Source organism: Callorhinchus milii, unplaced genomic scaffold (assembly GCF_018977255.1).
Source record: "Callorhinchus milii isolate IMCB2004 unplaced genomic scaffold, IMCB_Cmil_1.0 Scaffold4, whole genome shotgun sequence".
NCBI classification, from domain to species: domain Eukaryota; kingdom Metazoa; phylum Chordata; class Chondrichthyes; order Chimaeriformes; family Callorhinchidae; genus Callorhinchus; species Callorhinchus milii.
In genome coordinates, this window is record NW_024704745.1 from 80408275 (window position 1) to 80421196 (window position 12922).

Below are 12922 nucleotides of genomic sequence, written 5' to 3' on the forward strand. Positions count from 1 at the left end.
GTGTGGTGACTGTGTGACACGCGGGGAGTGTGGTGACTGTGTGACACGCGGGGAGTGTGGTGACTGTGTGACACGCGGGGAGTGTGGTGACTGTGTGACACGCGGGGAGTGTGGTGACTGTGTGACACGCGGGGAGTGTGGTGACTGTGTGACACGCGGGGAGTGTGGTGACTGTGTGACACGCGGGGAGTGTGGTGACTGTGTGACACGCGGGGAGTGTGGTGACTGTGTGACACGCGGGGAGTGTGGTGACTGTGTGACACGCGGGGAGTGTGGTGACTGTGTGACACGCGGGGAGTGTGGTGACTGTGTGACACGCGGGGAGTGTGGTGACTGTGTGACACGCGGGGAGTGTGGTGACTGTGTGACACGCGGGGAGTGTGGTGACTGTGTGACACGCGGGGAGTGTGGTGACTGTGTGACACGCGGGGAGTGTGGTGACTGTGTGACACGCGGGGAGTGTGGTGACTGTGTGACACGCGGGGAGTGTGGTGACTGTGTGACACGCGGGGAGTGTGGTGACTGTGTGACACGCGGGGAGTGTGGTGACTGTGTGACACGCGGGGAGTGTGGTGACTGTGTGACACGCGGGGAGTGTGGTGACTGTGTGACACGCGGGGAGTGTGGTGACTGTGTGACACGCGGGGAGTGTGGTGACTGGTGACACGCGGGGAGTGTGGTGACTGTGTGACACGCGGGGAGTGTGGTGACTGTGTGACACGCGGGGAGTGTGGTGACTGTGTGACACGCGGGGAGTGTGGTGACTGTGTGACACGCGGGGAGTGTGGTGACTGTGTGACACGCGGGGAGTGTGGTGACTGTGTGACACGCGGGGAGTGTGGTGACTGTGTGACACGCGGGGAGTGTGGTGACTGTGTGACACGCGGGGAGTGTGGTGACTGTGTGACACGCGGGGAGTGTGGTGACTGTGTGACACGCGGGGAGTGTGGTGACCGTGTGACACGCGGGGAGTGTGGTGACGTGTGACACGCGGGGAGTGTGGTGACCGTGTGACACGCGGGGAGTGTGGTGACCGTGTGACACGCGGGGAGTGTGGTGACCGTGTGACACGCGGGGAGTGTGGTGACTGTGTGACACGCGGGGAGTGTGGTGACTGTGTGACACGCGGGGAGTGTGGTGACTGTGTGACACGCGGGGAGTGTGGTGACCGTGTGACACGCGGGGAGTGTGGTGACCGTGTGACACGCGGGGAGTGTGGTGACCGTGTGACACGCGGGGAGTGTGGTGACCGTGTGACACGCGGGGAGTGTGGTGACCGTGTGACACGCGGGGAGTGTGGTGACAGTGTGACACGCGGGGAGTGTGGTGACTGTGTGACACGCGGGGAGTGTGTTGCTGTGTGACACGCGGGGAGTGTGGTGACTGTGTGACACGCGGGGAGTGTGGTGACAGTGTGACACGCGGGGAGTGTGGTGACCGTGTGACACGCGGGGAGTGTGGTGACCGTGTGACACGCGGGGAGTGTGGTGACAGTGTGACACGCGGGGAGTGTGGTGACTGTGTGACACGCGGGGAGTGTGTTGCTGTGTGACACGCGGGGAGTGTGGTGACAGTGTGACACGCGGGGAGTGTGGTGACTGTGTGACACGCGGGGAGTGTGGTGACTGTGTGACACGCGGGGAGTGTGTTGCTGTGTGACACGCGGGGAGTGTGGTGACTGTGTGACACGCGGGGAGTGTGGTGACCGTGTGACACGCGGGGAGTGTGGTGACCGTGTGACACGCGGGGAGTGTGGTGACCGTGTGACACGCGGGGAGTGTGGTGACCGTGTGACACGCGGGGAGTGTGGTGACCGGTGTGACTCGCGGGGAGTGTGGTGACCGTGTGACACGCGGGGAGTGTGGTGACAGTGTGACACGCGGGGAGTGTGGTGACCGTGTGACACGCGGGGAGTGTGGTGACGTGTGACACGCGGGGAGTGTGGTGACTGTGTGACACGCGGGGAGTGTGGTGACCGTGTGACACGCGGGGAGTGTGGTGACCGTGTGACACGCGGGGAGTGTGGTGACCGTGTGACACGCGGGGAGTGTGGTGACCGTGTGACACGCGGGGAGTGTGGTGACCGTGTGACACGCGGGGAGTGTGGTGACCGTGTGACACGCGGGGAGTGTGGTGACCGTGTGACACGCGGGGAGTGTGGTGACCGTGTGACACGCGGGGAGTGTGGTGACCGTGTGACACGCGGGGAGTGTGGTGACCGTGTGACACGCGGGGAGTGTGGTGACGTGTGACACGCGGGGAGTGTGGTGACCGTGTGACACGCGGGGAGTGTGGTGACCGTGTGACACGCGGGGAGTGTGGTGACCGTGTGACACGCGGGGAGTGTGGTGACCGTGTGACACGCGGGGAGTGTGGTGACCGTGTGACACGCGGGGAGTGTGGTGACTGTGTGACACGCGGGGAGTGTGGTGACCGTGTGACACGCGGGGAGTGTGGTGACTGTGTGACACGCGGGGAGTGTGGTGACCGTGTGACACGCGGGGAGTGTGGTGACGTGTGACACGCGGGGAGTGTGGTGACGTGTGACACGCGGGGAGTGTGGTGACCGTGTGACACGCGGGGAGTGTGGTGACCGTGTGACACGCGGGGAGTGTGGTGACCGTGTGACACGCGGGGAGTGTGGTGACGTGTGACACGCGGGGAGTGTGGTGACCGTGTGACACGCGGGGAGTGTGGTGACCGTGTGACACGCGGGGAGTGTGGTGACCGTGTGACACGCGGGGAGTGTGGTGACCGTGTGACACGCGGGGAGTGTGGTGACCGTGTGACACGCGGGGAGTGTGGTGACTGTGACACGCGGGGAGTGTGGTGACTGTGTGACACGCGGGGAGTGTGGTGACTGTGTGACACGCGGGGAGTGTGGTGACTGTGTGACACGCGGGGAGTGTGGTGACGTGTGACACGCGGGGAGTGTGGTGACCGTGTGACACGCGGGGAGTGTGGTGACCGTGTGACACGCGGGGAGTGTGGTGACTGTGTGACACGCGGGGAGTGTGGTGACCGTGTGACTCGCGGGGAGTGTGTTGCTGTGTGACACGCGGGGAGTGTGGTGACTGTGTGACACGCGGGGAGTGTGGTGACCGTGTGACACGCGGGGAGTGTGGTGACGGTGTGACACGCGGGGAGTGTGTTGCTGTGTGACACGCGGGGAGTGTGGTGACTGTGCGACACGCGGGGAGTGAGTGTGTTGTGGCGGGTGAGGCCCGCGGTTGCTATGGGGACCGCCCCCCCCCCCCCCTCCCCCCCGAGAGCCGTTGTCCGCGGCGGTTGGTTCTGAGGGGAAAGAGAAAGAGCAGAAAGAAGCGCCACAAAGTGACCCACCGAGCAGCGTCCCGTCCATGTCGAAGATGACGTGAGTGACCGGACGGTAACCGGCGGCCGCTGCCTCGGCCATGTCCGCGCGGTCCCGTCCGTGAGCCGTGAGGCGGCGGCGGCGGCGGGAAGCGGTCGGTCGGCGAGAGCGCGGCGGTGGCCGACCACCTGCGCCCCCGGAGTGACCCCCTCCCTCAGCCCACACCCCACCCGCGCAGTCCCCACCACCACCTGCACCAGACTGGGCGTTGCCAGGACTCAACGCAGTCACTACACTTTACAGGGTATCCTGTGAAGCGCTTTCAGACGTCTCGAAGGCGTGACCAGTCCTCGTGACAAAATGCAAAGATTATTATTGTTGTTGTTGTTGTTGAATTCGCGATCGGTTACTGGACTGAAGACCCTGAGCAGCGAAGCGCTGGGCTGGCTCCCCGGGGTGCCGGGGCTTCAGAACGGATTGCCTGGGGGATTGCCGGGGTGGGGAAAGCGGTTAATAACCCCCTCCAAAAATATTTAAAGTGTAATTTCAAGTGTGGGGGGGGGGGGAACGAACGCCACTGCGCGCAATTGGCTGCCGCGTTCGCCCACAAATATACAGTCAATTCACTTTACAGTGTGTTCTGTGAAGCGCTTTGGGACGTCCTCCCGACGTGAAAAGCGCTATATCAAATGCAAGGATTATTATTATTATTATTGGCGTTGTGCGCGTGGGACGTCTCGACGGCGCGATCGGGTCAGTTATTACCATCGATTTAAAGGCTGAGACCCATTGCTTTTTTTTGTGCAGGAAAAATAGGTGGAGGGGTGGAGGGGGCGCGGTTCAACTTAAACATGTTTCACGTCGGTCGATTCTCTCCCAAAGTGTTTTTCTTTTGGTGCCGTACGGAACAGAGGTGACCTTCGATTTTTTTTGTCCACTCCCCCCATCGCGATGCGCGTATGGTAGGCCACCCCCCCCGAGGCCGGAGCGAGGGAGGGAGGGGGCGAGGGAGGGAGGGAGGGGAGGGAGGGAGGGAAGTGAGGGGGCGAGGGGAGGGAGGGAGTGAGGGAGGGAGGGGAGGGGAGGGAGGGTAGGGAGGGAGGGGAGGGGGCGAGGGGAGTGAGGCAGGGGAGGGAGGGAGCAAGGGGGCGAGGGGAGGGAGTGAGGGAGGGAGGGGAGGGGAGGGAGGGAAGTGAGGGAGGGGAGGGAGGGGGCGAGGGGGGGAGGGAGGGGGCGAGGGGAGGAGGGAGGGGGCGAGGGGAGGAGGGAGGGGGCGAGGGAGGGGCGAGGGGAGGAGGGAGGGGGGGGAGGGGAGGGGGCGAGGGGAGGAGGGAGGGGGCGAGGGGAGGAGGGAGGGGCGAGGGGGGGAGGGAGGGGGCGAGGGGAGGAGGGAGGGGCGAGGGAGGAGGGAGGGGCGAGGGGAGGAGGGAGGGGGCGAGGGGAGGAGGGAGGGGGCGAGGGGGCGAGGAGGGAGGGGGCGAGGGGAGGGAGGGGGCGAGGGGAGGAGGGAGGGGGCGAGGGGAGGAGGGAGGGGGCGAGGGGAGGAGGGAGGGGGCGAGGGGAGTGAGGGAGGGAGGGGAGAGGGCGAGGGACATGTATGCGGATGACACCCAACTCTACCTTTCCTCCTCTACTCTCAACTCCACGACCACCGATGTCCTGACAGCTGTCTGTCCGACATCGAGTCCTGGACGAGAGACAACTTTCTTCAGCTCAACGTACGAAAAACTGAGGCCCTCCTGATTGGCTCACGTCAGCGCCTCCGCACCTCAGGCGCTGACACCATCAGCTCCGCACTCTCCACCTCTCAAAGCCATCAGGAACCTCGGGGTTCCCCTCGACCCTGAGCTGTCCTTTCTCCCTCATATCCGCACCACAACTGGCACTGCCTTCCATCACCTCCGGAACATCGCCAGACTACGGCACTACCTCACCCCTCACGCGGCTGAAACTCTGGTCCACACCTTTATCACCTCAAGGCCGGACTATGGGAACTCTCTCCTCGTCGGCCTTCCCGGCCCTCCCTCCACACTGCAGGTCATTCAGAACTCTGCAGCTCGTGTACTGTCCCACACCAGACACCGCAACCACATCACTCCCACCCTCGCCCTCACCCTCGCCCTCACCCTCACCCTCGCTCGCCTCCACTGGCTCCCCATCCCCCAGAGGATCGAATTCAAGATCCTCATCCTCACCTACAAGGCCATTCCCGGCCTCACTCCCTCCTACCTCTCTGACCTACTATCCCCCCACGTACCCCCCCCCGTACCCTCCGTTCCTCTGGCTCCGGTCTGCTCCACGTCCCCCGCCCCAACCGCCCTACCATCAGTGGCCTTCAGCCTCTCAGCCCCGAGGCTCTGGAACTCCATCCCCAGTGCCTTCGTCGCTTCCTCCCTTTCCTCCTTCAAGGCCGGTCTCAAGACCTTTCTCTTTGACCGTACCTTCAGCTCCCCTCTCGACTCTCTACCCCCTCCTTGCTCCCTCCCTTCTTTCCCCTCACCCCGACCATTCCCCCCCTCCTCGCTCCCTCCCTCCCCCTGACCATTTCCCCACTGCTCATGTCCTGACCCAACTGTCCAGCGCTTTGGGACGTCCTCCCGACGTGAAAGGCGCTCTATAAATGGAATCTTGTTGTTGTTGTTGTTGATTGTCTTCTCCAATGACAAAATTGTGGGGGGTGTTGGGGGGGATGGGGGTGTAGCTGACTGTAAGCACCATCAAAAAAGGAAGGTCGATAGGCGGGTGTTTGAGGGTGTGGAGGGAGGGAGGGAAGGCGCAAGGCGGCGAGATTTAGGGAGAGAGCTCCAAAGATTCGGGGCGCAGCGGCTGAATAATCCTTGTGCTTTGATAATAATAATCCCTTGATGATAATGATCCTCGCATGGTAACCCTGCGCCTCGTCACTCCTTCGAGGCGTCTCAAAGCGCTTCACAGGATACACTGTAAAGTGAATTGACTGTGTTGTGTGGGCGAAACCCCGGCAGCCCAATTGCGCACAGCGGCGTTCCCATAAACAGTGACCCCACAATTCGTTGCCCTCAGCCACTGTGCCCCGAGGCTCTGGAACTCCCTTCCTCACTCCCTTCTCCTCACCCCCTCCCTTCCCATTGTCAGTTTTTTTCTGAAAACCTTTCTTTTCTACCGCACCTTTGGTCACCTTCCTTCCCTCCCCCTAACCCCTCCCCCTCCCCTGGCTCCTCCCCCTAACCCCTCCCCTGGCTCCTCCTGCCTCCCCTGGCACCTCCCCATCCCCCTAACTCCTCCCCCTCCGCTGCTCCTCCCCGTCCCCCTAACTCCTCCCCCTCCGCTGCTCCTCCCCGTCCCCCTAACTCCTCCCCCTCCCTTGCTCTTCTGCCTCCTCCTAACCCCTGGCTCTTAAGCTGGAACCATCCACGTGAGAGGGAAATGACGATGCTGTGGGTGCTTCTCCTGCCGCTGGTGTCTGGAAATCTGGAGCAGAAAGCAAACGTGCGTCCCAACTACGTGCTTATCATGGCCGACGACCTTGGTATCGGAGACCTGGGCTGTTACGGGAACGACACTCTCAGGTACAATGATGCTTAACACAACGTATTTTTTCAAGTTTCCTTACTCCACATGCCTCTGTTTAACTAGCAGTAAGTAGGAATCCGGTTGTTAGTTGATTGCCGGACTGCTTTCTGGGGGTAATAATCCCCCCACACCCCAAAAAAAATGTTGGTCACTCCATCCGGGACTGTTTGTGGGACACTGTTGTGTGCAATTGGCTGCCACATTTCACCCACAAAATACACTGTCACTCACTTTACAATATACTCTGTGAAGCCTGTCAATTAGGCTTGCGACATCTCAACGATGCTCTAAGGGGCTATATCAAATACAAGGATTATTATTATCGTTATCATTTTTATTATTCACCTATGTGTCAGGGTCAACCACAAAAACCTGCTTATATAGAGCCCTGCATGCAGGGTAGAATCTCAGAGTGCTTAACAGTGGTGGAGAAAGAAGGCGAAGACACAGTAGGTGGATTAGGATATAAAGGCATTGTTAAAATCTTGTCCCACCTGCACCAACCTTGACCGACTTGCATGTTCCTGTGTAAGTCTGCCTGTCATGCATGATTAACGGGGCTCATGGCTGCTTCAACTCCTCTTGAGAAGGTGATCAATAATCTGGATAATAATAATCCTTGCCTTTTGATTTCACCTCATCAAAAATGTCTCCCAAGCGCTTCAAGGATTTTACTGCAATATGTGCTGACCGTGTGTTTGCAGGCAAATACAAGTGAAACAAGATAATTATTATTCACAATTCCACCAAAATGAATGATTGAAAGACCTTGTGAAAGTCCACGTAGATGGGCTTTAGAACAAGTATTTGTGTTGAAGAAACAGCAAATAAATTTCAACCTATTACCTGTCCAATTTTTATATTGGCACATTCCTGTGGCTCCTCCAGTCCCATCTAAAATTAAATCATCAATTTATGTGTGTCAGCCTGGCTCAGTTGGTACTCAGTTGTGGTTCAAGCCACCATGTCGGGCCTTGACAATCACAGTCTCCAGTGCAGACCTGGGAGTGTGGTGTGCAATACAATACCATACACCATACAAAATTACATTTTTATAGCGCCTTTTAAGTCAGGAGGACGTCCCAAGGCGCTGATGTAATATTGGAGGTGCCATCCTTTGGTGAGATGTTAAAACCGAGGTTCCATCTGCCTGTTCAGATGGATATTAAAGATCCCATGGCAATATTTGAAAATAGAAACCCAAAAAATGGTTGTTTGTGGGACACTGCTTTGCGCGTTCGTCCATAAAACACACCACACTTCACATTAAATGGTGTGAAGCACTTTGGGACATGAAAAATGAGTATACGAAATGTAAGGATTATTATAACAACTCCTTTTGCTTTCATCTGGAGCCCAGTTCTCTGTCTCCACAAGACAGAGCCAGCACAAGTGAAACGGATTTGTGTTCAAAAGTATTCCTATTCTTTTCGCTTGTGTTTATGCAGCGCCATCCCTGTAAAATAAACAGCCCAAAGCACTTGAAAAGTGAGACGAGAGAGACTTGGAGCCCAGCCACCTCCCCCATGATTTTCAATGACACAACCATTGATGATTCTCTCACCACCAACCGGCTATGGGCAAGAAGTGTAACTTGTTCAACGACATTCACCTGAACTTATATGAACTCTGTGATGAGAGGCCCACCTCCTAACCTCTCCCAAGAACGTAATCTATATTGGTCCTGATCATCCATGCATTAATGTTCAAGAAACTCAACATCATCCAGCAAAGAGCAGTTGTTTGCCCACCACTCAGGTCACTATGCAGTTACTCCTCGTTCCAGAGGTACCTTAGCTGCACATCAACTTGCCTATCAGGTTTTCCCAGCAACAGTCGCCTCCACCAAACACAGGATCGTGATGAGAACACCACCACCTCCAAGTTCCCTTTCAGGTCAATTGGCTGCCCAGAAAATACGCAGTCACTACACTTTACAGTATATTCCGTGAAGCGCTTTGAGATGTGATCAGGCGCTATATCAAATGCAAGGATTATTATGATGACGTCGCTCGCCACCCCTGACTCAGACATGCATCGCCATTTGTTCAGCATTATTGTCAGTTCACAATCCTGGAGCCAGCGTCATCGTGGGAGCGCAGTCACCACAAAGGCTGTAGTTGTTTGAGGAGAACCACCACCTTTAGAGCAACTAGGGATAATAATAATCATTTTTTGTGGGCACCGGCCTGCTTAATGTCCCTGCCACACCATCGGCAGTTGGGCTTTCAGCCTATCTGCTCCTGCTCTCTGGAACTCCATCCTATAGACCTTCCCTGGCCTCTTACAAGGTCCGTCTCAAAGCCTACCTCTTTGACTATACCCCTCCCACCTTCAGCTCGGCTCCCAACCCCAACTCACATGCCAAGCAAAGATTGATCAGACAATTTCACGTCCTTGGTATGTTACTGATAACTTTGGTTGTGACAGTTTTCAGTATGTTATCTGCATTGCAGAACTCCCCACGGGACTCTTGACTTGAAAAGCGCTGCAAATTTGTGTTGTGTTGCCCACAGACCCCAAACAAAGCAAGTGTAAGTAAATGTTAGAGGCAAACATGATATTGTTAGAAAATAAAATCAGCCAAATCTGTAAGGAAATAACGCTAATTCCTCTAACCAGATATCAGACTGTTTTATTACTATTAGTTCGTTATTCCCCAATATCCCGATGGGTCAGACCAAAGGCCGTACAATCAACAGATCTTATAACAGAATAACACCACTATAGATATCTCGAGTTCAAGAGTTCAACACTGTGCCTTTCCAGCCCACAAGTTTGATTCTTCGGCTTTCAGTCTTCTTGCCGACAGCTTTCAATCTTACATCTAATATCCTCAGTCTTAGTGTTTCCAGCTCTCAGTCTTCCATCTCCGTACCCTTGTCTCCACGACCCGGGACAGCTCCATCTCCCGTACCCTTGTCTCCGCAGCCCAGGACGGCCCCATCTCCCGTATCCTTGTCTCCACGACCCGGGATGGCCCCGTACACAAAGTTAACGGAACTCATACCAATGTTCATCCAATCATGGTGCGGACATTAGATCACCCGGTCGAAATCATACCGGGTTCACGTGAGCACCTCATGGGGTGTAGTGCCTCACACACATACACATTGTCCTTAAGACTCCTGTTATCTAATCTAATTGTCTAAGATAGAGGATTGATCAGTTTAGGGCTGTATCTGGTGCTCATTATTTTGTGGTGTGGGATCATTCCTTTTAAGTGACTGGTTATTCCTTATCAGTATCCCGGGATGGTACCGAGGTCCTCCAGTTTAAACAACTTGCTCATTAGTTGCTATTCTTGAGGGTTGCCTTCTGTCGGTCGGCCCTGTCAGAATCTAGCGACTTATTGCTCAGTCGAGATCCTGTGTGGACTGGTACCTTGGACCGTTACCTCTGTGGCTTGTTGTCATTTACTGATAAGAGGTGACCCCCGGCCCCTGTCCGTTATTCTTTCAAAAACAGAGAAAACCAGATGAGTCCTATCCCGTGACTGTCAGTCCAGTTGCACTTAACTTAAAAGTTAACCCATTCACAACATCTATTATGATTCTAGCAGTATACAAAAAGTGTATATTCTAACAATATCAAATCTGCACCAGCAATGTCCTGTTAAAAAGCAATGAGATGGGTAGTCAGTAAATTTGAATTTGGAGGTAAATTTGGGAGGGGTGGTGGGGGGATAGCTGTAAACCAGGATTAACTGAGAGTAAAGACTCCAAATTGCTTTAGCAGGTTATCCCACCTGAATCGCAATACAAAAGAGATACCAGATCACAAGAGGCTTAGATAAACGAGACCTTTTCGGCCAATTTGATCTCATCCTTCAAAATACCTTCACTACTGCCTTCCTATCATAGCATTGAGCCAAGTCCAGGGTCCTGGCCTCAACCACCCTTCCTGATCTGTTCAGCGCTTTGGGACGTCCTGCCGACCTGAAATTGTCTGTCCTGAAACTGGCCTTTGTAACTCTGTACCCATGTCTGCTGTCTTGGTATGTTACTGATATCTTAGGTTGTGACAGTTTTCAATATGTTATCTGTATTGCAGAACTCCCCACATAGACAGCCTGGCGAAGGATGGAGTGATGCTTACCCAACACATAGCTGCTTCTCCACTCTGTACCCCCAGCAGAGCAGCCTTCCTGACGGGCAGGTATCCCATCAGATCAGGTGAGGTCACAAGAGGAATTTAGGAGCAAGAGAAAAACATTTAACTCTCCACAGACCATTTCAAGACCTAACATACCATGGCCTCCCGTCATTCCCCATATCCTTTAATGTTTCTACTTCCCAATTAGCGATCGCTCATGAGAGTCTCAATTAATTTTGCGTGTGTAGCGTTCTAGGGCAGTATAAAACCTTGTTGCTCTCAGTGAGAAGTCTAGCCTCTGGTCCTATCAGCGCCTTGGGACGTTCTCCCAACGTGAAAGGCGCTATACAAATGTAATCTTGTTGTTGTTATTGTTATATCACAGCACTGAGCCACGTCCAGTGTCCAGGCTTCAACCATCCTTCCAGGTAACCTGCTTTAAGATAATAATTCTCTGGGAAGAGAAATGCTTCATAGCGTCTGTCCTGAGGTTTCCCTGCTCTGCTCCCTGACCAGGACCGCCTTCCTCCACCGTTCGACACCTCCTGACTGGACTTTTCAAAAGCCCTCTTTGACGGTCTCCTAGCTCCACCATGCACGTGATCCAGCTGATCCAAAACTCTGCCGCTGGCACTATGTATTCCATCACACCAGATCTAGCCAGGGTCCACTGGCTCCCCATCACCAAAAGGATCGATTTCAACATTCTCACATTCATTTTAAGGCCCTGGAACCTCCCTCCCTCTGTGACCTGCTTACTCCCCAATGCTCTCACCCAGCTACCTGTGGGGTACCCCAAGGATCCATCCTTGGCCCCCTCCTCTTTCTGATCTATATGCTTTCTCTTGGGGATGTCATCTGCAGACATGGGGTACACTTCCACATGTATGCAGATGACACCCAACTCTATTCTTCCACCTCTCTTTGTGACCCCCAGTCCCCTGATGTTCTGTCTGTCAGATCTCAGGGGCTGGATGTGCGCAAATTTCCTTCAGCTGAACGTTGACAAGACAGAAGCCATACTCTTTGGCTCTCATAAACATCTAAAATCTTACGGCTCTCACCTCCTCCACCTACCCGACTTCCCCCTAAAACTCTCCGAACCCATACACACCTTAGGCGTCAGGTTCGACCCCCAATTATCCTTCCTCCCCCACATCCAGTCCCTCACCCTCACTTTCTTCCACCTCCGACGCATCGCCCGTCTCCGCCAATACCTCACACCAAAAGCTGAAACCATGGTCCATGCCTTTGTCACCTCACGGCTGGACTACTCTAGTGTCCTCCTCGCCGGCCTCCCCTCCAATGCCATCCATAAAATCCAAATCATTCAAAACTCTGCCGCCCGCATTCTCACCCACACGAAACCCCACTCCCCGATCCCCCCAGTCCTGGCCCTCCCCCCCACACCCAAACCCCACTCCCCGATCCCCCCAGTCCTGGCCCTCCCCCCCACACCCAAACCCCACTCCCCGATCCCCCCAGTCCTGGCCCTCCCCCCCACACCCAAACCCCACTCCCCGATCCCCCCAGTCCTGGCCCCCCCCCCCACACCCAAACCCCACTCCCCGATCCCCCCAGTCCTGGCCCTCCCCCCCCACCACCCAAACCCCACTCCCCGATCCCCCAGTCCTGGCCCTCCCCCCCACACCCAAACCCCACTCCCCGATCCCCCCAGTCCTGGCCCTCCCCCCCCCCCCCCCTCCCCCCCCCCCCAGTCCTGGCCCTCCCCCCCACACCCAAACCCCACTCCCCGATCCCCCCAGTCCTGGCCCTCCCCCCACACCCAAACCCCACTCCCCGATCCCCCAGTCCTGGCCCTCCCCCCCACCCCAAACCCCACTCCCCGATCCCCCCAGTCCTGGCCCTCCCCCCCACCCCAAACCCCACTCCCCGATCCCCCCAGTCCTGGCCCTCCCCCCCCACCCCCAAACCCCACTCCCCGATCCCCCCAGTCCTGGC

General features: G+C 56.3%; 2 protein-coding genes across 2 annotated transcripts in view; one reads left to right on the forward strand and one right to left on the reverse strand.

The window, feature by feature from the left end:
• LOC103189014 (pseudouridine 5'-phosphatase) overlaps nt 1-3479 on the reverse strand; it is a 66363-nt gene extending 62884 nt beyond the window's left edge. The window contains exon 1 of the mRNA XM_007909252.2: nt 3343-3479. Within this exon, the coding sequence (XP_007907443.1) occupies nt 3343-3415 (73 nt within the window). The 5' untranslated portion in view covers nt 3416-3479. The remainder of the gene's footprint in view (nt 1-3342) is intronic.
• Nucleotides 3303-12922, forward strand: part of sts (steroid sulfatase (microsomal), isozyme S) — a 40936-nt gene continuing 31316 nt past the window's right edge. The window contains 3 exon segments of the mRNA XM_007909248.2: nt 3303-3373; nt 6694-6861; nt 10919-11040. Coding sequence (XP_007907439.2) covers nt 3360-3373; nt 6694-6861; nt 10919-11040 — 304 coding nt within the window. The 5' untranslated portion in view covers nt 3303-3359.